We start from the raw sequence: 27588 nt of genomic DNA on the forward strand, positions 1-27588 counted from the left end.
AGATACCACCAGTGGCAAGTGAGGAAATGTGTTTGGTTTTTTTTTAAATAGTTTGGGTGAATAAACTCTTTAAAAGTGCATTTGTTTTGTATTTCAGTTATGTTAAACATTGTTTTCAGTGTTAACAGTACTTGTTATCTTGTTATCAAGGGAAGAGTTTGAGGAAATGATCAGGTGCATTCCTGAAAGTTGGTTCCCACAGTAAAAGACAGGTCCGCCCACGCACATACACCTACACATGCTCCCTCCAAGCTTGCTCGCTCTCATTCATGCCCTCCTTCTACATCTATACAGCCTTTAAAGAACATGCTTAGTTCCTCTATAGGGGGTAAATGAAACTGCATGGTTAAGGACAAGCTTTTTTGGAGCTTTGGATAGAAGCCGCCTCAAATCTATGTACACACATACTCTCTCTTTCACACACACACACACACACACACACACACACACACACACACACACACACATACAATATGCACACTAGAGCTGTGCCTTGGAAGGTTAACAGTGGGGTGTGACGGGGGTTTGTAATGCGCATAAGAATTAACCCTTCCTCCCTCCCATTGACTCCCACCGTGTTATTCTCTGGAGCTGTTTCGACATTAGTCACACAGTTTTCTTTCTGCCCTCCCAGCATCATTCTCCCTTCCTGTTCTCCTCATTACACCATCTCTTAATCTCAACCTTTCTTGAATGCACCACTGCTCCCAACAGTGAACATATCCTCATTATATTCCCAGGGGACATAAGCTGAACTGTCTGTAGAAATCTGTTGAGCCATATTTGAACTCTTTAGAATGATGGCTGTTTTTTGTTGCTCTTCTTGTTCCTTTTGTTGCTTTCTGTCTCTAAATAAAAGATAAAGCTTCTTTCAAGGCAAGTTTCTGAGCAGTTCCACTTCATATTGTCCTCAGCAGACTTGAGCTCGAGAATAGTGTCCTCTGCAAGCAACAGCGTAATTAGATGCTTTCGGTGGTCCAGACGTGGAGGGTCCCTCAATTAACCACAAGAGCACCTTTTCTGACTGGGATGGACACTTTGATGTGTGTGAGCGTGTCACTGTGAGGTCATGTTTTCAGCATTTGGGTTTTTCGAACCTCAGCCTGTTGTTAGTGAGCTACTAGACTGAGCCCGCAGGCTGGTATACAAACTATGGTCTGACTCTACCTTAGGGGAGGAGGCTATTTGTGGGAAAATCTGAAAAAAGAATGTGTGTGTGTGTGTGTTGACAGTCTTTTTACATATCTGATCACAGATTTTGAGACTGAGATACAGGTTTGTAATTTATCGTACACATTTAATTTTATATAACAATTTATTAATAGTCTGTGTGTGTGTGTGTGTGTGTGTGTGAGAGAGAGAGAGAGAGAGAGAAAACTGTCGGATGAAGTGTGTGTGTGTGTGTGTGTGTGGACAGGAAGCAAGTTGGAAAAGTCCGTTCAAGTCTGTTGTATGTGTGTGTGTGTGTGTGTGTGAGAGAGAGAACTGTCGGATGTAGTCTCTGTGTGTGTGTGTGTGTGTGTGTGTGTGTGTGTGTGTGTGTGTGTGTGTGTGTGTGTGTGCGTGCGTGCGCGAATGTGTACAGGAAGCGAGTGGGAAAAGCAAGTGTTGTAATGTGATGGTTTCTGATTGAAGAAAAGACTGCAAAAGAAAATACTTTCTAGGCTGCCAGTTGAAGAGAATAGAGAAAATTTAAAGTTGCTTAAGTAATTTCTATGTATGATCATGAAAAGTAGTATTTCAGTCTGATAAATGTGTATGAGGGAGGTGTTTTAGTTTTGTGGCTAACAAGTGTTGCATGTGCATCTGTGTTCCTGTGTGTGTTCCTGGTCTGATAAGGGGGATGAGCATTCCCAGGTCACTTGTTTCTTTCATCAGCAGACGAGTGACAGGTTCCCAGGGTCATATGGATGACCCTGCCTATATACTGTCATTACACACAGTTACATCACTACCTAATTATACTGGGCTATTATTACACTAACACACACACACAATGATGTTGAAAACAAGCACTGTGTTCTTAGATACTGAGTGAAAAGGAGGGTAGAAGTGAAAAAGGAGACACTCTTTGATGAGGAGAAGAAAATAAATAGAGAGGGAGACAGAGGGCATGTCTGGACATGAGTCAGTGGTCAAAGTAAAAGCTGGCCAGACAGCACAGCGCTGTCCAGCTACCCTTTCCAGAAACTGGGATGAGAGTTGACATAAATTAAAGCAAAGCCTCACACTGAATTAAGGATTGCAACCTTGTGTGTGTGTGTGTGTGTGTGTGTGTGTGTGTGTGTGTGTGTGTGTGTGTGTGTGTGTGTAGAAGTGTTTGTGTGCACATAGAAACTGTTTTCCTTTCTCTTTATTAGTAACGCTAGGCAACAACTATGGCAGCGGCTACACACACCTGCAGTTCAGCATGCCAAGGTGCCAATCAGACCCCCAACACACACACACACACACACACACACAGTGTGCCCACTTCACCCTGCATGGTACGGGTGAGCAGTAGCCTGAAGAATACTGTCTTTGTTCCCTCTGCACTTAAAAAGAGTGTGTTAATGATCTCTTTTTTCTCTCTCTGTGGGTGTGTATTCCAATCTCTCTATTTCTATCCCTTGTCTTTCTTTCTCTGCCACTCACACTATTCTCTTTCTCCTGTCTTCATTGAAAAGACACTGTTAATTATCTCCATCTTCCCCCTCTTCTGTCTGTCTGTCTGTCTGTCTGTCTGTCTGTCTGTCTTTCTGTCGGTCTCGCTCTTTCTCACCCTTCTTTCATTTATTGAACAGACCAAGCAGACAGGCAGATCTATTCACTGGGGTCCACTCAGTGCTTAAAGTGTTTAAACACCACTGGATGTTGTGAGGGGGCAGAGCTCGGGGGGTGTAGATACATGATACCCACTCTACTCCTCTGCAAGGCTCCAATAGCCAATACACACTCTGTTACAATAGAAACACTGGAGTCATTTACCATCCCTGCTTCATTACATCCTGATTGAGGCTTATATATGCCACCATTGGTTTGGCTACTAGCCAGCATTTCAGCTACATAGCGGCCAACTGTTGAAAGATATTTATGTGTAGTAAATTGTAAGTAGTAAGTGTTTTTTATTTCAGAGAGATATCTATTTGTTGTATTTAAGTATTTAAGTGCATTTTCTCCCGCACTGTAGTTTTTAAAGGTACTTTACTGAAGTATATCCTTGATATGCGACTTTACACTTATATTGCTCTACATTTCACAGGGAAATACTTTTTACTCCACTACATTTATTTGACTGCTGACATTGTTAGTTACATTGTAGATTAAGTTTTTACACAAAACACATGGCCTATTACTTGATGCATCATTACAGATTAAACTTGTAATAAATATATATATAGGTATAGATACTATAGATGCTCTTTTCCAAAAGTTATGGCTTAATGAGCTAAAAGGGCAAAGCAGGCTGCTGCTGAAGCAGGATATATCCCAACCAAAGGCATTTTTTACAACCTGGCAACCCAATGTTTGTTCTTACAAATGGCTTATTGCTGATATAAAGCATGAATAAATCATAAACCAATGCAATGCAAAGGCATTAGGTACCACTTATAAACACTAGTCTGATTGGAAAGTGGCACCAAATTATACATCAATGCAGTAACAACCCAGTCATACACTCTGAAATGGGCAATCCTGATAAAGGAGTAGGCCTGCAACTTTTGATACTTAAGTGCATTTTACTGATATATTTTTACCTAAGTAAAGGATCGTACTTCTTCCACCTCTGTCAGATATTGTGAAGCAAAATTAAAATAAATGCGCGCATTCAACATCATGTTAGAGGGTTGAGTGAGCGGAGTCATTTGGCTGTCATGTGTGTTGATTAGAGATTTAAGAGTGTGAAAATGTCTTTGACATGTCGCTTTTAGAGAATGTGATGACTGCGTTTTTTCTTATCCTGCGGCTGAATGCGCGTTAAAGCTCCTATGCGCTTTTGGAAAAGGCACAGCTGGTCGCGATCAGTGAAACGGGGGCCGGAGGAGGAGGAATTTGGGGTGTTGCCTTTCTATCCATGCCTTCCTCCCTTGCTCTTCGCCTCCCTCCCTCCGTGAGCGTGTGTGTGTGAAAGAGAGAGAGAGAGAGTGTGTGTGTCAGAGTGGAGGCACTGCGGGAGTGGGCCAGTCAGTTAACGCTGCTGACTCTAACAGGCGGTTCCCCGGTTATCAGCCGCGGAAAGCACCGGGTGGATTCTTTCTCTCTGCCTCTCTCTTGCTTCAGAGCCGTAGCTGCTGGATATGCTAAACGGGAACAAAGCAGCTTGAAAAGCTGGACAGTTGAAGAATGAGCGGGCGCGTGCTGAACGGGAAAATGCTGCAGCTCCCGGCTCCGCAGCGCGCGGGGAGGACAATGCACTTTCTGTCAAGGTAATGGGTGAGACCAGAGTCTGCGTGTGACTGAGAATACCGGATGAGAATCTAATTCACACACTGGTGGCACTGCTTTGCACAATGTAAACGCGATACAAGTTCGAGGTTTCTGATATTAAGTGAATGGGTTGTTGAAGCTTCTGCGGAGCCAGTGCGTAAAAAACCAGCAGCATGTCTCATTGATAAAACTCCAACAGCTGCATGGTGGCACGTTTCATTATTGTGACTGGCATGCGCTCAGTCTAGGCTGTTATAGGATATCGCATCTCAGTCTAGACGCCGAGTAAAGAACGGCCTTTTGGTGAGCGTATAGATGGAGCTATAGTCTACGCACTAGGCACAGACCTCAATGCGGAAAGACATATGTTGAATCAGCACTGTCTTTTATTGTCGGTTACTGTATAGACTATTACACGCAGCATCTAAACGGCAGGGTGATTTCCCTGCCTTAGCCTAAAGGGAATCTATGTACAAGGAAACACATTATTGCGAATAATCAGAATAGAGTGGTATGGATGAGAATGCTGCATGTGGATGTGTACGCGCGTAATGTGCGTGCGCGCCTTAAGTGTGTCTGCATTTTGCGGACGGCTGACATGCCTATTGTTTTAAGCTGCGTCCCATGACAACTGGTTTGCTGATGTGTCGGTGGTCAGTCAGCAGAGGCAGGTATGTGAGTGGGTGGGTGTGTTCGCATTGATCCGCTGCGGACCGGACAGTATTCTACAGAACGGCTGACCTACATTTTGAAAGACGCCTTCAGCCTGGATATCTGCTGTGATTGGGTGAACAGCAGCAAGCCTCCCCCATATCATCTTTATACCCACGCCATGTGGCATTATCTAATTGTATGTCTTAATGTGTGGGTGAATATAGGCCATTTGATATGAGTAGGCTGTTGTTGGTGACATATAGGACATATAGCTGCATAAAAAGACTTATACTTGTGATATAACATAGGCAATGTCATGAAGTTGACTTGCTCTACAGACGCTTTATGACAGCATGGACAGACAGATATGGTCTTAGTGATTCAGTTTATGTGTGTGTGTGTGTGTGTGTGTGTGTGTGTAGGAGAGGGGTTTAGGGGGGTGGGGGGTCAGGTTTGCTCTTTTTGGTTGACTGACCCCTGTAGCATCCATCGACCCTTTATGTAACCCCATTAGAGCAGAGTGGCCTGGTCTCAGGGCATTAGACACACACAGGGCACTTACACAAACCCAATTGTCTCACACACACACACACACACACACACACACACACACACACTCGCCGTCTAACCTAGTGGCAGACACACACACACATTTTCAGTTTTAAATCCCAGAGCACCAGCTAGGGTGTTTGAGTTGGACATGTGTGCTTAAACACACTGGCTGTCAAAAGACTGATAAACTATATGATTGTAGCCAGAGGTGGTATTACTAAGTCTGGGAGTCTTTGCATGTGTAAGCTTAATGTGTGGGTGTAATGAAACATTAAACATGCATCATTAGTTAACCAGATCCAGGCAACACAAAGATTTGATCAACTCTGTCAGTCATATTGAACGCAGTCCAACATCAACGTGTTCGTCCCTCTGTGTGTGTGTGTTGTCATCTGAACATTATACAAAAAGCCTGACTCAGCATGACATACCCCTATCCAGGCCCACCCCTGGTTAACAACATAACTTCATCCAAAAAGCTGATCTGCAAGATGGGGTGACATCACTCATTAATATGTGTCACACCCGAGTCCTTTCTGTTTCTTTTAATTAGACCAAAATGGAGCATCAGTTGCTGTGATGCAGACCAGGTTCATGTTGTGGCTGATGTCATTTAGCTGTGCATGGGAAGTGTTGGTCAGTGGTATAACAGCAGTTCTGATTGGTTGAAAGCTTAGACAGCTTCCTGCCACCAGCTGCTTCAGACCAAGCATAGTAATTAAAGCTGAAATATGTAATGTTTATAATTAATGTATCATTAATTATATGCATCTGGATCTGTGGAGGGCAGTGAAACGGCACAGTCACCACACTATTGAGAAACGTTGATCAGGTTTGTCAGGTGGCACCTGTCAGCTGACGGTGCCAATGCCTTCTAGCTATGACATTTTAGTAAATTAAGTGTTTGTTATTTTTGTTATCTGGTTGGTTGAAGGCATTTTCACTGCACACCAGCAACAATGCATCTTTGCTGTAGTTTGAAGGCGTAGAACATTTCAAATTCCAAGCAATACTGTTTTCATCACACACACAAACACACACGCAGATTGTCACACAGGTTGTCAATTGTTGCTGGACTGAAGGGCTCAGGGTCAAATATAGATTAGGTTGTTTTGGAAACACACTCTGCTCATTCAGAAACTGGATGAGTTAGAAGGGTCAACGGCCTGTCGACAATTGTATCACACCCACATGAATCATGGTTCATGAGCAATACTTGATTATCTAAAGCACACAAACATGTCCACACAAGTGCAGATAAATTCTAAAACCCAGATTAGGTGTTGAAAACTGTCTATCCGCACAGGCGTGTTTTTGAAAAGATTCCTGATCACACAGAAACGGCAGGATAATTAAAAGCATTTTAAATTTCTTCTACTGCAGGCCACTTGATGCAGCAGCTGACCAACCAGACCATATGACAGTTTATACGTCTGAAAATAAAAACAAAAAGATGTTGACTTTCTGCATCCACTGTGCCAGCATTTTCACATTTATTCACAAATGGCTTAATTTTCAGTGGCCAGTAACCCAAAGTAACCCAGAGTCAGTCACATGGCCGAAGTCATTTCATGCAGCCACTGACCCTTGATGTTTTGCTTTTAAGTGAACAGGTTTCCTTGGCCTGCCTACAAGGTCATTAGGGAGACCCGAGAGCGAAACAACAGATGCTTGTAACGGGTGCTTGTAAGACACATACACTTTTTTTTTTATTGTACACGCTGGAGCCTGTGTTCACAAACAGAGCTCATATTTTCATGAGGTGGTGCGCCCTGTGGTTTAGTGAGTTTCTCTGTTACATCAAAGCCAGAGAAGGACCTACAGCCAGACAACAGTCCACGTTAACAGGCTCGCTGGAAACGAGAGAGACAGCTTCAAGCCTAACCGCTATGGCCACCGAGAATAACAACCTGTGGATGTCGACTTTACCTGATCGTGAAGTATTTTTCTAGAAAATGTAGAGAGTGAACATAAAGCTGCTATATTGAAACTTTCAGAGTTAAATGGAAAGTGAGACCGTTCCTCCAGTTGTGTTGTTATTGGAACTTATGGGTCCGTCATGTTATTTGTGTGTGTGCACTCGTGCAATGGTATGCGTATATGTGTCTGCATATGTTTGAGGATTAGGGAGTGGGACCCCAGAATACACTCGTTGGAATGTGAAGTGTGTGTGTTTTGAGTAGCCCGAGGGCAAGGAATGTCTCCCAAACTCACGGTACACAACTTTAAATGGCATGACCGGAGTGCATGTGTTGTGAGTGACAGCAGGCGATGGGTGCGTGCTCATGCAGGGTGCGCCCCGAGGCCTGTTGGTCACCACCACATGTGTTCACGTGCGCGAATATGCACAAAAACACACACATACAGCGGCTTGTCTGTCCCCTCCACAGCATGGGAGTAATGTGTGTGTTTTAATAGGTGTCTGCTTTATCTCAGCCAGGAGAAGTGAAAGAGAATCTCTGCTCCAGTCAATGGGCCTTTTCATTCTTTTTTGTTCAGGTGGTGTTTGGACAACCCTTGGCAGGTGCTTAGTGGTGTTCTGCTCAGATCTGTAGTCGCTTTGTGTAGCTTGATTTGATTGCAAATCGCATTTGATTCACGTTCTTACTTTGTGCTGTCTCTGTCTATTTCTTTCTGTTCACCTCTGTCTGTCTATCTAAAAACTGGCTAAAGAGATGCCGCTTGACCTTTTAAGTACCGCCAGCCCACAATCCACTGATCCACTCCAGTCAGCATATTTAACATCTCGCTTCATTTTGGAAACTGACTACTGTTGTCTGTGCTAATCTGGAAGATTAACACATAATCAAGTGGTGGCATTAGTTGATAAGATGTCGTCATCAGAAAATACCAAACGGACCCGAGCATTGAAGGCATATTTTTATTGCGACAATTTCTTTGTTTTCTTTGTCTGAAATTTTATTTACGGGTCTGTGCCAGTTGTTCCGACTGACGTATTTTGTACCCATGTTTCCCATGGCTCACATCTTGCTGACATCATAATTCCTCCATCTGCTATATGTGCACGTGTGTGTGTGTGTGTGTGTGTAAGTGTGTGTTAGAGGGAGTTAGTTCCCTGTTGTGATGCATTTGACAGTACTGCACTGACTGTATCCTCATTACACTGAATGAATACCAATCTTTCACTATTAGATATCTCCGTTAATATCAGTAATAAAACTTGGGTCTGTGCAACGTTGTCCTTTCCTAAAACCCAACAGGTTGCTTGTGTCGTATTTCCCCCAGTTTTGTTGTCGTTGACATGTCTGGAGGGAGGCCGGAGGTAATTCTACCCCAGGATCCAACCCCTTGTCTTGGGCCTCTGCGTGACGGGGTTCCCCTTGTGAGCTCCTCCCCAGTTCTTAGCCCGTGAGTTGGGGCTGGGAAGCGCTCCACTCTGCACACCCAGACTGAACTACTTATGGAGGTGATTTAAACGGCCGTTCCACCTTGTCCCAGGAGTGCTGTCCCTCTTCTGCTTCCTGCTCTCTTGTAGAAAAGAAAGGGACTTTGGAAGAAACTCTAATTTGGGGGTCAAGGCTTATTGGGTCATATAAGAGCTCTGAGACATTTTAATATCATCTGAGATCTAACACTCTTTGACCTAATTTGCAGTTTTTTAAATCCCTTTCTTATTTAGAAAATGAATGCTTTAATTTATGCTAAATAAGTTCAAAGGGCATTGTTTGTATTGTGACTACATTCAAAGCCCTGCATCAGCCATGTTTAGACTGGGGGTCAGTGACCTTTACTCTTCAATCCTTTTTGAGCTGAGTAAGAAGAAAACAGATACTAAGACGAAGAGTGTCTGGTGCCTCTCAAGGAATCATCTGTACACCTCTCCCAGTTACCACTGTTTTCCTTTTTTGGGGCTACAGTATGAGAAGATCAAGATGACCCAGCCAGTGTCAGCATGATCAACAGTCACACAGTCTTTGGTTCCAAGAGTATTTCACCACTCTCAGTTCCTTATATGAAGCTTGGAGCCTTCCACCGTTTCGACTGTCTCGTTTCATTTCACGGGGATGACGTAGTTCAGAGCCAAGTCGACGCTCAGCTGCGACGTGTTGAACTCTGAGCAAACCTGCTCCATCCACCCAGGGGAGGTCAGGAGGTGAGAGATTCAGAGATAAATTTGCTGGCTAGGGAGAATTTCGCTGAAGCAATTTCTCCTTTTTCTTGAGCTGTACCGTTTTCCTCTCCGTCCATCTATCTCCACCTCCCCCACACTCTTTTACTGACCAGGATTCCTGCTGCGTCTGAGTGCCTTTTGAGTGCTCTAACTTTCTATCCAGAAAGCCCCGAAGCATTTGTCGAATGTGTCACCATCCTTGCAAGGAAGATTTGGAAGAATGATGTACCTCAATATTAGTCTACACACAGACCCACACCTTAGAGCCAGCAACTGGCAGCCTGGCTGGCTTAGTGTAACCCTCAGAGGAGCAGTGACTTGAGCAAAGCTGCCATTCCCACCAGCTCCTAACATCACACACTACTGACAGCTAATTCAAGCTTCACTCCAGGGGACAATAGCAATTTAGTGCATCTGATGTGTATGTGTGTGTGTGTGTGTGTGTGTACACTGTATACTGTATGTGCTTGTGTTTGTGTCCTAAACCCCCAGGCCATTCCTGTCAGGGATATGCCTGTCAAAGGCACAACAGGGTTTCTCCTCCGTGATGGCCATTTAGGGATGTGACCTCGTATTTCCCTCCGTGGACACACACGTATACACAAATACAGCACCTCTAGCTGATGCCCCTGGCCTGCCATGATCCTGGTGGCAGATGGAATTAGCAGTAATTACCAACTCATTAACTCCAGCCTGCTCCGTAATCCTCTGTAATGCCCAAATACTGCTGTGTGTGGTGTGTGTGTGAATGTGCCCGTGTGTGTACAAAAGGCTGTCCAAGCAGCTATCACACATTGTTCTATTCCACATCATGGAAATGGGACGGAGAGGAAACAATAAATAACGCTGAAGAGGAAATTAATTTCTCTGTTTGGTGTGTACCCAAATGCAGGCTGCTTGCACAATCTAGTTTTTAATTGGGTCTTGTCAATGATTTACTGTAAGTGTTCAACAATACAACTCAGCAGAGAACCTGCATTGGGTAGCTAATTAAAAGCCATTTTTAACGACAGATTTGTTGCTAATTGCTCTACAAGTGCCCCAAGCACCCAGACAACCACATTGCTTCATTAAAAAGTGGTAGAATAAGTCATTTGCCCTGTGAGATTAAAGGTCAGAACAGCATGTATTACAGTGTTCCTCTGATAAGAACATACCATGACTCCAGAGGGCAGCAGACGGCTGATACTTTATGGCATAAGCAGCAGAAATGACACGGCCTGCATGTGAGGTAAAATCATAGATAAACAACATATATCATGATCAACGTAGCTACAGTAGCAACAGTCTGCAGTGGCCAGAGGTTCTCGCAATGTTATGTCTGTACCTCGTGTGTCAGTGTTTGAGACTTTCAAGATATAATAAGGGCTTGGCCTGCAGAGTCCTTCATGGCTGTATATGGTGCTGCAGTGATGGATAATCCTATGCAGAGGAGTAGGGCATCTTAAAAAATCAATGTGACCTACAGAATGTTTTAAATGCTCATCTAGCAAGGAAGAACATTTTGATAACATCTCAACCGTATCCTATTTCTACTCTCCATTTGATTGGAAACTGATGATTTTGTTGTGACAGTCTGCTACATTCTTATAAGCCACCAATGTGGTTCACAGATCCCTGTGTGTGTGCTTGTGTGTTTGTTTCCTGGTGATAAGCTGCTGAAGTGGTCCAGGGACCCATATTGTTAGCCATCTGTGCACACAAATCACATTCACCCTTCTTTCTGTCTTACCAGGTAAATGCCCATCCACACATATTTGATGTGAGCTCATGCACATAGTCAGCTGGATTTTTATTATAAAATATCTGGGGCTTAACTGTGTCGCATTTTTTTTTAAGACTCTTGTCTCCCAGATGGTCAGTGCATCCATGACTGTGTTGGGGAGAAGAAACACTGATGATGGGTGTGGCTGGCCATGCTGCTCTCCCCCTACAAATGAGTCATTTTGTTTTGTGAGAATCTGTATTTTGCACCGGTGTCATTGTGGGTTTACATCCTGTTTTACGTGTCCAGACTGAAACCTGTAGAGGATGTTGAAGCCGAAGCCGTCTTCTGCTTTTCTTTTTATGGTTGATCTCTTAGTTTTGATCTTTTTTTCCCCTTCTGAACGCAATAAATAACATGGCTTATGCATCCATACACCTGCTGTAAGGTGGAATGTGGTGGGACGGATGAGTCTATTTCAGTTGGTAGTTTTTTTGTGTATAGGCAAGCAGATGTGTCCTCTCAGTGTCCCTCACCCATGACTTAGAGGCCAAGTCACCAGCCGTTTTCTTCCTCTTCTTATCTGGAAAAACTGAATTATACAGATAGATACGCACGCACAGACAATGCATCTCACTTTATTGTCATCTCTAACACCAGTCACAGTCTCACTCTTAGTCTTTGGAGAATCTAATGACTTCAGCAGCCCTTTCATGCATGCCCCCTCCGGTTTCTGAGCTGACTGCCCAGTGCCAGTCTGGCAGTGCCCTACTTTCCATTTGCCTGAAAAGGCATCACTACAACTAGAACCCGTCTGATTTAGCCATTTTGGGTTCTGCCATGTGACACTGTGGATTTTAATAGGAATGGAAAGTTCCTGTCCACTGTGGGACTGCAGAAACACTTTCCATGCATTTACACAAGTAGAAGAGACTGTGTCCAAATACGAACCTGAATAAAACGTGTTTAACCCCATGAGGGTACAAAGAGTTGAACCTTTTTATACGTATCCCCATTACATTTTTGTACAATAACATTCGCCACATCTGGAGCCTTTTTTACATTTCTGCTCCTGTATCATTGCATCCAAACTATTTCTACAAACTCCCCTCTACTAGCTAACACCTCCCAACTGCCTATTCTTATCTTATCCGCTCCAGTAATGTCCTGCCTCCTGATTGGCACGAATGCATTAGCACTGTCGCTAGCTTAAAGGTGCCCTGTGGAGTTTTCTTGTAAACAAGCAAAAGTTATGTTTACATTCAGTGTTACTCGGCAAAACGCATGGTGGTATCCTTAAAGTCTGGCAAAGGTGTCAAGGGCACTTCCTTCACTGTAAAACAAAAAAGTATTTTAAATCCAGCATTGTTTACCTCCATGTTGACTAGCTTGTGGTATTCTTCTTCACTGCCTTTGCTGGCACACTGCAGCATATCTCAGCCCATTACTGCTTCCTGTTAATTAGTGGAATAATGTGACACCATTGGTGGGACTGAATCGTGTGTACATGTGCGTCCTCATGCAGAAGATAAATAAAACAGGGATCCACTCACAGACAAAACAGCTCCCTAGCACCACTAAAGGTTCTGAAACTCCACAAAGAACCTTTAGGGGGACATTACTAAACATTCATAATCCTTTCAATTTGCTGGTGGAATATTCTGATTTTGCTGCAGAGTGATGTATGATTAGATAAAAAGATTGATAATGACATTTTGCTCTTCCTTGCTATTGATCTGTTGTTTAGTGGCAGGCTTAAGTGCACTAACACTCTCTACAATGTGCATTGACTATTGATCAGGTAATTACTTCAGTTGTTTTTTTATGAATCATTTCTATGTAGGACAGTAAGTCTGTCTCCTTCCACAATCACTACCCATCTTCTGACCACGCATCAAAGTCAAAAATTACCTAATTGGCCCTAAAAGTTTAATTGTACTTGCCCTGACGCAGGACAGCTTCAGCATCACATTCCTCCAATTGGCCTCTATGCAGTTTTAACAAATGTTTGTTTAGATGGAACAGCTTATCAACTAGTGCTGTTAAGTCTGCTCCCTGAGGCTGGCAAGACTCCAACTCGCAGCAAGCACTGCTCCCACAAACCGCAGGCAAAACTGCTTTGTCTCTGCAGTGTGGCTTTTTCTTCCTTCTGGATGTAGTGTATTTCTATCACTTTCTTTCTCCCGTCCCTCAACCTCAGAGAGGTCAGAGCGAGGAGAGAAGAGGGGGAGACAGAGGGAGAAGGGACTCCAGAGCTCTTATAATGAGCAGCAAAAAAAAGACCATTCACGTTGAGATCAGAGCAATTAGCGCCATAGTTTGACTAGTGGAGGAACACAGAAGCATGTTAATAAAAGCCTCGATTATTAAGATCAGCAGCAGCCATTAAACTATTCTTGTGATAGTCTGAGAGGCTCAGTGTTTGTGTGTGTGTGCCGGACCTCTATGCAGACTATGAGGAACAAATAATTCATGTCTCTGTGAAAGGAGGATGTTGTTAAATACTGATCAGCATGACATTTATTAGCCTGGAAAATCTAAATGAAATATTCAAACGATTTGAAATATTCTGCAGCCTGTGTAAAACATTCTCACTCTCTAAGCGATGACAAATGACTAAAGTTTGCTCCGGACTCATTTTCAGACATGCGTTTATAATTTCATGAGCGAAGTCAGAGTAGGAAACCACTTGTGCGCAGCTGGCTCGGGATGACCGAATGCAGCGTGTCCATGTGGCATAGTCTCAGCTCAGTGGGATGCTGCATTTCGCACATGGCGTGCAGAAAAAAAGCATCCGTCAGGTGAAGAATGGGTTTAATCAAGCGCCTCTCAGATTAATCGACATTTATTGTAGCCTAAATCAAATCAACACTGATATTCATTTTGCTCATGAAATTACAGTTATAGGGGGCCATTTTTCAATATCCTGACCTTCTCCTCCGGCTTTGTTCTTTAGCTTGAGATCAGGTCTAAAGTCACTGTAGGCCAATGAAATTTAACATCCATAAGCAGGACATACATAAGTGGTTTATGGCCATGGTTTGCAATTTGTACTTTAATAACATCATATAATAATCACATTTAATTAAACCTTAAAGCCATTCATTGTATCTTGCATGTTGTTGGCAAGCAATTCAGATTCTCCATGATGTCTGTAGATGGCTGGTGTTATTTTGCTTCTTAGAGGAAGATATACTGTATGTCTGGCTAATTAAAATGAATATAAATGTGGCAGGGAAGTGGTTTGACTAAAATGGTGCTTGCAGTAATATAGATGATTTGGGTGCTAATATTATCCCTCAGTCTCTGCAGCTGCTGCTAAAGAATGAAAAAGATGAGGCGGCACGAGGAGAGATAAAGATGGAGAGATTTCAGAAGCGGCTGTTGAAGGAAGGAAGGATGGAGCGGATTGAGGTAGAGGAGGCAAGTTGGTGGAAGATTAGAGGGAGAGTTGAGAGAGTCTCATCATGTCCTGAAATACTGAGGTTTTCTATGTGTCATCAACTGCACTTCTCTCTATAGGGCTCTCTTTTTTATGCTTGTCGTTTCAGTTCTTTCACCTCTCACCACACGCCACTTTACCCTCTTCTCTCTCTCTCAAGTGTTTCATCGCCGTCTTTTCAAGCTCACACTTGATGGAGGACTATAGAAGGCAAAGAAGTGTGAATGACTTGACAGTGGATCTGCTTTAGCCGTGCATCGGCAGACACTGATTGAAGGTATCAGGTTATGGTTTAGAAATAAGCAAGTAGTTGTTTTTTTTAGCCAAAAATCTTTGGACTGACTTGGACAGTTTTTAATGCACTTTATGAGTGCATGAATTTTAAAGGCTTCAGCAGATAATTTCTCAGATCTGTTGGAACACTGAGAAGCGTGGGTCACTGAAGTCTGATTGAATATAATTTATGCGGCTCAAAGCTGAAGGCAGTCTAATTTATTGCCAAGACAGCCACACTGAAAATCCCACACATACACACACACAGACGAATTTTAACACTGACTTATGATGCCTTATGTTCCTCTTGGAACCGACATTGTCTCAACATCTCAATTACTTTCTGAGTCTCTGAGGTGTCTAGGATTTTTATTATATAAAGCTCATTTCATTTTTCCGAGGAATCAAAAAAGCGGTACAGAATTTCTTCTTGGTGATTAAAATACTTTTCTTTTTTCCTTCCCTCAACCAACATAATCTGACTGATAATTCAGATAAAATCCTTTGTTTTTAAATTTTATTCACCCATTGAGCAGGCGCTGCCCGTTATGTTTGACCCCTGGCCTCGTCTCCCTGCTCTGTGAGTTCCTGTTTTCACATGTGTCAGGCTGAGTGACACCAAATCCATCAGAGACTATGTTTTTTCTGTTTCCTATCAGATGTGAATTATTCATCAGAGAGAGGATTATCATTCCCCGAAAGCACCGGTGGACACCCAGATAGCTCTGAAGTGAATAACAGGATATGAAGAGAAAGGTGTTGCTTCAGAGCTTCACTTGTTAACTGATTTTCACAGCTGTGTCTGTTTATCTCCAAGCAATGAGTTTGTTCCATGAGGAATACACAAGTATTTGGTTCTCTGGATGAGTTCAAAGTTTGTTAGTTCCTTTGTGCATTTTTGTGCTAGGGAGTAAATAGAAATGTGGTATAAAACAGGAATCAAAAATCTGCTTTTATGTAAAAACAACATCCTTCTTAGAAAATTGTTCATCCCTAATTGAGTCTTTAACTGCATATTTTGTTATAAAATAAAGTGTGAAATCACCTTCCAGTTGACAAGGTAATGCAAACATGTGGCATTACAAAGATCAGGTTTATCCCATCAGTTTTTCTAACCAATTTTATGAGCTCAAGGATTTGTTTTTTTTTTCAACTTGTAAACATTTATTTGAAATGAAAACATGTGAACCACAAAATGGATCACAACAAATGTTTTTGAATGTCTTTTTCGAAACCAAGTGGAAGTTTCATATTTTACTGACTAATTTTAGTTTAAAGAGGTGGTATTATCATGCTCATTTTCAGGTTCATAATCTTATTTAGGGTTTGTACTAGAACAGGTTTACATGGTCTAATTTTCAAAAAACACCATATTTTTTTGTCATACTGCACATTGCTGCAGCCCCTCTTTTCACCCTGTGTTGAACGCTTCGTTTTACATCTTGTCTCTAAATGATCTTTGATGGGAGTTGCACATGTGCAGTTCCTAGTTAAGGAGTACTAGCCAATCAGAAACAGAGAAGGGCGGGCCTATGAGAAGCCGGTAAACACGGCTTCGTTTCAGCTGTACATGTTGCCGACCAGTTTGGCAACATAGACTGACGCAAGAGTTTCAGAGTGGTGAGTTATTAATCTGTAACAAAAGTATCTTTCATCTGTAAAGTTTTAACTGAGCTTGGTCTCTATATCACAGAAACAACTTCATGTCCATTGACTGCGTGGAGTGTTGCTAGTATTTGGAAGGGAGAGGAGAGGTGTGCTGCAGCTCAGTGTTTTTCCACCAGTATTTTTGAGGGCATGTCGGACTAGCTGCTTGGCGAGCGTTATATGACAGGCTGGACTACAAATGAGCTGTTTCATGCAGTTCAGAGCAGTGTTTGCTATGGGAGATGGGAACTCCCTTTGGGGTGGACTTTTTCACTTTGCAAATCTATTACATGCACAACAAAGATAAATTATTCAATAAAGGAGAGGGAAGAAGGCAAAAAGCATAATACCACCTCTTTAATGAAAAATTTTATTCGTTTTTTTGGAGCATTTCACATGCAGACAGAAAGTGTGGGTCGGGTCTCTGGATGTGTCTGGCCCAATCCTACTCTGGCATATAGACATGGCAACATGACAGCCACTTCAGACGTAAAATTTTGTCTGCTGTTTTTTTTTTCTGTCTATATATCCACAGGCGGGATGGAGGGGCCTTTCCTTTTGCCCCTCTCCCACTTGATCCCTGCTGTCAAGTCCCTCAGGGTACAGTGTGACCCATACAGGCACTCAACCAGAAGGCCCTCACCGCTTTCTCTCCCTTCATCCTCCCCTGTGCCACAGTATACATGACCTCGTTAGGCAAGCCCCACCCTCCTAACTTGTTTTACAGTATAGTATGATATCAGTGTAACCTATTGGCCCTAATAAGAGAAAAACCCCAACCCCCTAACTTCCAAAGCATGACCTACTTAATGTATATTAGCACATGTGGATGTACACCCCAACCCACACCACTGAGATGTGCCTTTTTCTCCACTACTATCCCCCTTTCTCATTCCGACAAATCATTGTGCTGAGCCAGATGATACAGTTGTTCCAATTATTTCTTGAGGTTTATATGCCTTGACTGGTTATATTAATCTAGAAAAAGCGTTCTATATCTGTTATCATAAGACAGGAAATGTCCAAACCCTCAACCACAGTTGATATGTTAGGGGAAAAATCAAAACTGATTTGCTTGAATTTTGCCATTCAACAATTGTACACGCAATGAAGAAATCTGTTGTTAAATTGGCTTGATTTCCACAGATTAAGATTCTAGCATCAGTGTTTTGTACTCGGAAATGTTCAACAGGTTTCCAGGGTAGACCAGACAATAGCCCAATCTAGTTTATAAAATATCATGCATTAGTGTCTGGCTATCGAAATGAATAATGGTGGCAGAACTAGACAAGACTGGTTGAGTAAAAGTGAGTAAACAATAAAGTGCAATGCAGAATCGTGAAATAGTTCCTGGAATGCACTGACCATCATAGACAGGCCAACGTTATCCGAGTGTAATTTTGCTTTAATTTTGATGTCGATTGATGTTATTGTTTTAGATATACAGAGGTAACCACTGTAGAAACAAATTATTTTCAAAACAATTGCTCTAGAGGAAAAGGAAAACAGCCAAGCGGACAGACTTCATAGTCCTGGCACAGACTCCCCTCCTGTATGCACTCGTGGGCGCATGCATCAGTGTATATGTTCTTCAGTGCTATTTTTGTGTGTGTGGGTTGAGATGATGTTGAGAGCGCTCCAGATTACTGTTTGCCATGTGTTTGCAGCGCTTGCAGTCTGAAAGTTAGATATATAGAGCAGCGTGCGTTAAATGGGGTCTATGTGTATGAATATTTAATCAAAAGACAAACGGGAAGACATGGAGCCAAGTGAGCCAACTGCTGATGTAACTGAGCTAGTGGTGCTTTTGATAGATCATGCAGTGTATAACCTCGAGAAGATATCCGGTTAACTGATTGTTAACTGACAGATTGTTTCTGTCAAGTATTCTGGGGTATAAGAGCATGTGGTGGTGTGGGAGACTTGATCGAGCTTTGCCGAGAAAAAGAATTAGCTTCTGTATGCCCTTGAAGTTGGAAAGGATTTGGTGTCTTGCTCAAGGCTCTTGATTGGACTGAGGCTTCAACTCAGAAGAAAACTCTATTCAAACACTTTTGTGCACTGAAAATAGTAGCACACCTGCATCTGTGTGAACTTAACCTAATTACTGCAGTATACTAAGAGTCTTGCATTCAACATGGCTAAGCTGTTGAATGCAAGAATGAATCTCCTGACCACAAGATGTCATCCGTTTAGTCAGTGGTTGCCCCTCTTTTTTCAAACGACGTACGTCCACAGCCCTATCATATGAACGAAGTGCCATTATCATGTTCCAGATATGATCATTTTAATTGCCTTTAAACTAAACAGTACTTACTATGAAATATCTAAGTGGATATGTTAACAGTATTTTTCATACAACTGAACTGTCAGAGTTTTATGTGTTGTACTACTAGAAGTTTCAACCATTTGAACCATTTGAAATGTTTAATCTTTCAACCAGTTATGTATTAATTTCAGTTCTTTATCTGTTATGTTTACAGTAGCTATTTATTGTAACTAGTATGTACTCATTACTTTTAGATGAATATTTCAACTCTATCTGTTACATTTAGATAACTATTTGAATTGCGTATTCATCACTTTTAGCTTCCTGTTTAGACTTCTCTTATCACTTGTTAACTGATTTTCGTAGACTAATATACTAATTCGCACATATATATATATTTTTTTTTAATTAGTAATTTCTATTTTTTCAAATTAGTGGAGCTACTCCACAATATTTCCACGTACTCCCTGGTAAGCAGAAGCACCCCATGTGGTACATGTACCCATGGCTGGGAATCACTGCTTTAATATATGAATATTATCTGACACATCTTCTTCTTCTTTGTCATTGTTTCTTTTAGTTGGGATGAGAGCAGTTCCATCAGCAGCGGCTTGAGTGATGGCTCAGACAACCTCAGCTCTGAAGAGTTCAACACGAGTCCCACTCTCAACTCACTTCCGACCACTCCTATCGGCTCCCGCAGGAATTCAGCCTTAGTGGTAAGTAACACACACATGAACATTCATACAACACACAGCTGGCTTACACAGATGGATTAGCAGTGTGTGGTGGTTACAGTTGTATTGATTAAGTTGTTAATCCAGTGAGGTAATGGTGAGATGCTAAATTATGTGTCATACACTCTGTCATTGTACAGAATGCAGCCTGATTAAGTATTCTACGCACACCCATAATATTTATAGCATCTGCAGCGATAAGTTTTTGCTGCAACACACATACACACACACACTTCACACTGGACAGCCGCATTGTTCCACAAGGCTCCATTTTTGGTCTTTTGTGGGAGTTTTAGAGCTGTGTTATGTGCTATTTTTAGTTGTAATGAGGAATATTTTGGAGGTTTTAGAGAGAAAAAATTAAATTGTAAACTTAAGTTGTTGGTCATTGATCTGCACTAATCCATAAAAACCAGGCAAAAATTGTTGCCTGTTTTTTTCGAAATAAAAGTCCCAAACTTTTATTTCGAATAGAGAGAATAGTTTTTTCCTAGCCAGGATTTCAACCACCTGATTGAGCTGATCCAGAGCCTGTCGCTTTGGCACAGTTCAATGGTATAATTAGCATGACTGACTATGCTTATGTTTTTTCTCACAATAACTTGGAGTACACTGATATACGTATGCTGTGGGGATGGGAGGATGTGGGACTCATGACCTCAGTGCTTCGAAAAATCCTGTGTACGGCTCTGCTTGAGGTTTTTTAAGATCCATCTGTAGGTGTATGAGCTCCAGACAGTGTGTGTATGTGTGTTTTTACACAGTGTCTGATGTAGGTCACACCTCCGCAATGTGGTTTATGTGACTGATGTAGTGGGATTTTTAGAGATAGCGAGAGAGAATCAGAGTAACCATAGCAACCAAAGCGTAGGGATGATGAGAGTGCGGGTCTTTGTCTTCTCCCCGTATACTGAAGGACAGGTCTAGAACGTGGCCATCTGCACACACAGGGCCATCTGCAGTCCTGCATCCGGGCCAGCGAGCAGCAAGAACCGGGGCGCTTCCTTCCACGCCTAGTTGCAGTAGCCATAGCAACCATTACACCCCCATGGCATCATTACCATGGCAACCAACCATCACATCATCATGCACCCCACATTGTCTAATACACATGGCTCCCTGTTCCCAGCTGATGTTTGTCTTTATCATTTTCTCTTTGTGTCCTAAAGCCGTTTCTTTGTCTCTGTTTTCTCCTCTGTATCACTCCATCCACCTTTTGCCTTTTTGCTCTTGCTGAATTTAATTTCCTCAAAGGCAATGCTGATTTTGTAGAGTATGTATTATGTATTAAAGTGAATACACCTTCCCAGTGCCTTTTGTGTGTGTGTGTGTGCGTGTGTGTGTGTGTGTGTCTGCCTGCCTATCTGTCTGTATGTCTGTGTTGTTATCCATGTGTTGCCAAGGTTATCTGGACAGATGTGCATCTCCTTCCCCCCTGTTTCAATAATCAGGGAATGTGTGTGAGGAAATGACAATATTTTATCAACAAGGTCTGGTCAAACAGGACACACACACACCCACTGACACATGCCTCCTCCTCATGTGATGTAAACCTGCCCATGGGGTCTATTGGTTTTAATAAAAAAGGAATTCAGCACATGAGTCCTCGTGAGAACTGCTTGGTGAAATGTCCTGAACTGGCTCACACAAACACACACACAGCTTCACATTCACACACCTCTTGATAAATTGTGTAACTGTCGGCCTCCTACAGAGGGGACAATAATCTGCCTCTGTGTCCTCATGTAGTCTCCCATAAACACTCACACATACTGCACCCGGGATTATGTATTGTGTGTATTCACCACATACACGTGCAAAAAGCCTTGACTCAGTAATAACCTCACATGTCCTTTAGTTTAACATTTTAATATGTTTATGATGTCTATTTTTTCTCTTTAGGTCAGTGTCTGTGTGAGTCTTTGTGTCTCAGCTAATATTTTTGTTGTGTGTGTGTATATATATGCATGCATACAGTCCATAATGTGTGTGCTGGGCAGTTTCTTCTCCTGCTGTCTCTATTGAAGTGTTCAAACAGAGCATATGATAGGATTTAGACTGGGCAGATGAGACATCAGTGAGTGTGTTTTTTAGGTTGACTGGGTTAGACATGTTTTTCTGCTCAGAAGGCATCAAGATGAGACAGAGTCTGAGTCTCTGTCTGAGTCCACACACCTCAACAAATGTCTTTTTTAAAACCATGACCAATGATGAACACTGATTTAAAGGAATACGCAGTGTTTTTGCAAAAATGAGTTATTCCATCGGGTCATTCATCCAAGTGTCCCAAGTTAACTCTGTAGCATGGATTAGGTTAAGAGATGTCAGGAAATGAATCACAATCATCCAAAGTAAAACTAAATTTTTAAGTAAGACGTTGTAGTATTGGGGTGTGGTCTGGAGGATTACATGAATAGACTACGTTTCTTAAAGTTGGACTTAATTATATTTCATTATCATCTTAGCGGTGGCACACAAAAAGACGTTGCTAACCCATATTATACTGTATGTGCTGGAGTTTTAATGTCCACCAAAACTGCAAGAGGTATCCAAATATAGTTTGACAAAACAACCCCAACAGAAGGTTCACTTTTACTAGTTTTTTTGGTAAAAATGTAACAAATAAAGCCTATCTTAAAAGAGAGCTCTTGTTCTTGTGTGTGTTAGTCTAATGCAGTTTTTATTTTTATGTGACACCAGAAAAGCTTTCTCTTTCATTCTTCAGTAGCACTATCTCATGATGCTTGTGCTAATTTTTTTTAACTCTGCTTTTTAAGTGGTCAAAACATAGTTAGGTGTGCCACCTTAGAATTAGACAGGCAGGGAAAACCATGACTATAAGCAAACTGTCTGCCACAGACATACAAATAATTATTGGCTCCCTGTTCTGTAAAGCAGACCTCACATACTCACTTCTTAAACACTGTCTTGACACAGTGTGTTTAAGCACGTGTCTGTCCTCTTTCTAGATGCGTACGGATGCAGAGAAGAGATCGCTGGTGGAGAGTGGTCTGTCCTGGGACACTGACGTCACCAAACCTGGACGCAAGAGCCATGGCAGCGGTGTGTATGATACAGGAAGTCTCAAGTCCGAATCAGCCAATAAATGGAAAAAGACACGGACACAGGGGGAGGGTCTGGAAGGAGGGAAGGGTGAACTGAAGAAACCTCAGACCCTGGGTCATGGGAATGTGTTGAAGAAAGGAAGAAACCCACCTGTGGGAGTCACCTCGCCAATCACACACACCTCTCAGAGTGCACTGAAAGTGGCGGGTGAGTGAAGAAACACACACACACACACACACACACACACACAGTGAGGTGTAATATATATAGCTACATTTGAAATGGTTTCATAACCTGCAGACTGACAGATTTCTTTTAATATTCCCTTCTTTCTGGCAGTCTCACACCCACACACAGTCACAGACACACTCTCTGTCTTTGTCCCACACATTCATCCACAGCTGCAGCCCACCCTCCAGGCCTTTTAGAAAGTGGTGCCATGTATCAAACGCCCATCACCACCCACTCCCTTCCTGCCAGCCAACCACACTAACACACAGACACACACTGACCAACAGTGTGTTTTTTTTTTCTTCTTCCTATTGGTCCAGCCTTTCCTATCCACTCTTTATTTTTGTGCCGGACACAGACAGATTTATTGCACTTAAATAAAGGCCTTGTACCCAAAACAACTGGACCAGAGACAGTGTTTGTGCTTGTAATAGTGTGTGTGTGAGTGCAGAAATGTCTGAGATTGTGCCAACCTTACAGAGTGTCACCCATCGCACTTAACACGCGCACAGACTCGCACACAAAGAGCACAATAGCGGGGTTTGTGCGGCTGCTTTTTAAGCACGCCATCTGTGTGCTGTTTACGTAAGTACACGCACACGCTTACACACATATAGACAACCAAAACAACAGGATATTAGTTGATGTGATGTGTGCCGGTCTAGATAGGCAGTGTCTGTGTCAACAGTCCTCTTTCTGAGGGATTGTCCTGTGTTTACGTTGCCAGCTGTTGAAATGACAGACATGCCAAACGTGTGTTGAACCAGCCTGTGATCTATGTGCCTGGCTGCTATTGTTATTGATGTGAACAGTATGAATCTGCGATCAAGGCTACTCAATCTGCCACCAAGTTGGAGACTTGAATTAATCAGATGACTGGAAAAAGTTGTTGTTGCTCATCAGTGTGGAGGAGTCCATGAATTTAACCAAATGAAGGGCAGACATTTGTAGATAAATAGAAACGTCTTTGTTGCTCATGCTTGAGATTAATTAATTGCTGAGCTTTGGCAGGATTGTGTGTTTGTGTGTGTGTCCCACTTTTGTATGCAGGTGTGTCTGCACAGAACTGTATTATTCGCTATATACTAACCTCCAACAATTATTTTCATGATCATTTAATCAGATATTTTTGCAACTTCTCATTTAACTGGTGGCACGGTGGTGCAGTGGTTAGCACTGTCACCTCACAGCAAGAAGGTCATGGGTTCAAACCCCAGTTTCCCCGGCCTTTCTGTGTGTTGTTCGCGTGGGTTCTCTCTGGATGCTCCGGCTTCCTCCCACCTTCCAAAGACATGCCTGCTAGGTTGATTGTCCTTAAGTGTGGATGTGAGTGGTTGTTTGTCTATGTGTGGCCCTGTGATGGACTGGCGACCTGTCCAGGGTGTACCCCGCCTTTCGCCCAATGTTAGCTGGGATTGGCTCCAGCTCCCCTGCAACCTTGTACGCAGGATAAGCGGTTGACATTTACGATATAAAGTGTAAGATAATAGCAGAAGCACCCATCACAAGTTTCATAGCAGTCCAAAAACCAAAGGTATTCAGTTTACAAAAATATAAAAGAGGGAGGAGCAGCAAAACCTCATATTTGAAAAGTTGAAACCAACAGAGATTTGTATTTTTTTCTTGATTAATGACTTAAACAATTACTCTGTTATAAAAAAAGGTTGATGCTAATGATGTTGGTGGCGCCTTGGAACCAACATCCACATTTTCTTTAGATTATTTCCAGTTGTGAGCATCGCCTCTTTAACCCTTGTACATTGCATTTTGGGACAACTGAATTAGTAAGCATAATGATCTAGTTTAATGATTTTTGTCACTTCTTTTTGGTGCAAATGTAGTTATATGTAGTTTGGAAGTGGGACACCATGCAGGTGTTGATCATTCTGTCAGCGCTGAGCGGATGGCTGTTGACTGGTCATGTATCTCTCTGTCTGTCTGTTTCCTCACACACCTGCAGATACTTATGGCCACCTTTCTGCAACAAGCGTTTACACTCCTCTCACATGCACACAAATAAACACGGATACTGTATCCTAACAACCAGAAATTTAAGCACACACATGTTGATGGTTGATAGGAGATGATGTCAGCAGAACCATGGAGTCTGGGAATGAGATGTGTGAAGATACATCATTCCATACTGTCCTCCTTCCACTGCTCTCCCTTCTACCACAGCGGCCTTAAATAGAGGAAGACTTAGGGAAGGAGAATATAAATGAGCAATTTTCCTTCAACGTCCAGAGATGGCAGTGTTTGAAATGTTACAGTATGCAAAGGATTTCTCTGTCTGCCTGTGTGTTCAGATATCCATCCCTTCAGACATGCGGGTCTCTTGAGTCGAGACATCCAGTGATTTGCGGTCTCTTCCTCACACGACGCGTTGTCAAGCTGTGAGCTCCACTGTCTCCACAGCCCGTGTCAATAAATCAGGCTCCATTTGGGTCAAAATTAATACGTATGCCTGGATTCTGTCAGTGTGTGTGTTTGTTGCATCCCAGTGCCAACAGTGTGTGTTACTGCAGCTAAAGTGTTCTTGGAACGTGCAACGTTGCGGTTATACGATGGATTGAGTTTATGACTTGACATGTAAACCCAATTTTCACATTTACAAAAGAACTCCAAGTGTAATGTGTTGTCAGTGTAACATTCCTATAACATCCAATCACTGAGAGCTTTGAGTGTGTGTGGTATATATGTCTGGCCCTATGTGTGTGTATGTGTCTTTTGCGGGGTTATAAATACCCTTAAATGACTCCAGATGTCCCAAGGCAGCACGCCGGTGGGTCTCATTCAACAGCAGTTCTTTGACTCTGTTAATGCCTTGTATATAAACCTCCCATAACAACTCCCATTAGATACAAATTAAGAGCGTGTGTAGTGTGGGCTCATACTTGTGCGGGTGGTGCATATAGTGCACATGTGTCTGTTTTTTCTACTAATAACTTCTAAACAAGTCCCATTAATTTGCCAACTAGGAAATGTACAGATGTGGACAAAATCACATAATTTTCCTTAAACCCCATTCCACCAATTTATCGCTCTCTCAGCCCTCTTTCCCCAAATAGGCTTCTAGAGTGGAGAAATTCAGTTATACTGGGTGTTTCGTGCAGTTTTTTTGCCCGCAGACACGGTTCGCGAATGTGAACACCAGTTTTCCACAGCCACGCCACGCATGTTAATCTCAGCGCTCTGCAGCTGTGACACGCAGACGTGCGCTTACTGGAAAGCCAGAGAAAACGGTTTTAGTTCATGAGGATGGAAAAGAGGAGTAACTGCATGATAACAGTGTGTGTGAGGGTGAAGCTGACCGAGAGTCTAGTCTGCACACTGTCTGTCTGTTCAGACAGGGATGTGTTTTTATCAGCAGACAGTCAGACCTTGTAGGTGTTCAGATAAGTTATCATGTCCTAAAATGGCTTGGTCAGTCTCACTCACCACCAGAGTATGTTTAGGCTTTAAACTGTTCAAGCTACTAATCTGTGATTTCTTTCTTTGTTCTTCCTCTACCTCTCTAGGTACAGTAAAGTCTGATGGGAAGCCAATGGATAAGTCTCGGTTAGCAGTGAAGACCTCCGGCCTTCAGCGCTCTTCTTCTGATGCCTGCAAAGACCACAGAAATGGCATCGGTGCTGGTGAGCAACGTAAACCTCCGTCCGGCCTGGTCAGACCCTCAACTGGTGGAAATTTTGGCTTCAAGAAGCCCACCACAGCTACCAGCAATGGCACAAACAATGCCAATACGACTACTGTGATGAGTACAGGCGGCAGTGCCATACCGTGCGGCTCTGCAACTGTGGGGAAGATTCCCAAAACGTCGGGTATTCCTGTTAAACCAGGGGCTGGTGGTGGTGGTGGTGGTGGTGGAGGACGCAAGACAAGTCTTGATGTGTCAAACAGTGACCAGAGTGGTTTTCTATCCCCAAATGCCAGGACGTCTCTCCAGTACCGCTCTCTGCCTCGCCCGGCAAAGACAAACACCCTGACTCTGACCCGGCCGAGCTCTGCCCGCCCAATGAGCACTACCATGGACACGAGCTCAGGGCTGATCAAACCCTCCACCACGGTGCTTCAGGGCTCGAGGCTCAAGGAGCCTGCCTCAGGGCTTGGTTCTGGAACAGGGATGAGTAAGGCAGGGGGGCGTGGGATCCCAAGTCCAGGTCCTGTCAATCAGACAGACAGAGAGAAGGAGAAAGAGAGGGCCAAAGCTAAAGCTGTAGTATCTGACTCTGAGTGTGGAGGTGGGTCTCTGAAGGGCAGCCCTGCTCAGACCCCATCTGAGAACGGGGGGAAGCTACAGGGGCTTAGGCCTCCCAGCAGTGGCAAGTGCATGGATCTGCCCTCACCCAACACACACAGGTACAGGGATATATGCAACCACAAAACTTACATGATGTAGTTTGCCAGTTTGACACTTTCACATACAAAACAAAGTATGAACATACATTTTCTTCAATATTGTCTTTCTTTGAC

At 42.9% G+C, this 27588-nt stretch overlaps 1 protein-coding gene across 10 annotated transcripts in view; it reads left to right on the forward strand.

Annotated features, from left to right (window-relative positions):
• Positions 1–27588, forward strand: part of LOC119905447 (neuron navigator 1-like) — a 96024-nt gene that overhangs the window by 53798 nt on the left and 14638 nt on the right. For all 10 annotated transcript variants that reach the window (XM_038722493.1, XM_038722499.1, XM_038722497.1 and 7 more), the window contains 3 exons: positions 19662–19800; positions 22788–23091; positions 26634–27474. In XM_038722493.1, coding sequence (XP_038578421.1) covers positions 19662–19800; positions 22788–23091; positions 26634–27474 — 1284 coding nt within the window. The remainder of the gene's footprint in view (positions 1–19661; positions 19801–22787; positions 23092–26633; positions 27475–27588) is intronic.

This window comes from Micropterus salmoides, unplaced genomic scaffold, assembly GCF_014851395.1.
Source record: "Micropterus salmoides isolate LMB-PRFRI ecotype aquatic unplaced genomic scaffold, ASM1485139v1 Ms_hic_scaffold_16, whole genome shotgun sequence".
NCBI classification, from domain to species: Eukaryota; Metazoa; Chordata; class Actinopteri; order Centrarchiformes; family Centrarchidae; genus Micropterus; species Micropterus salmoides.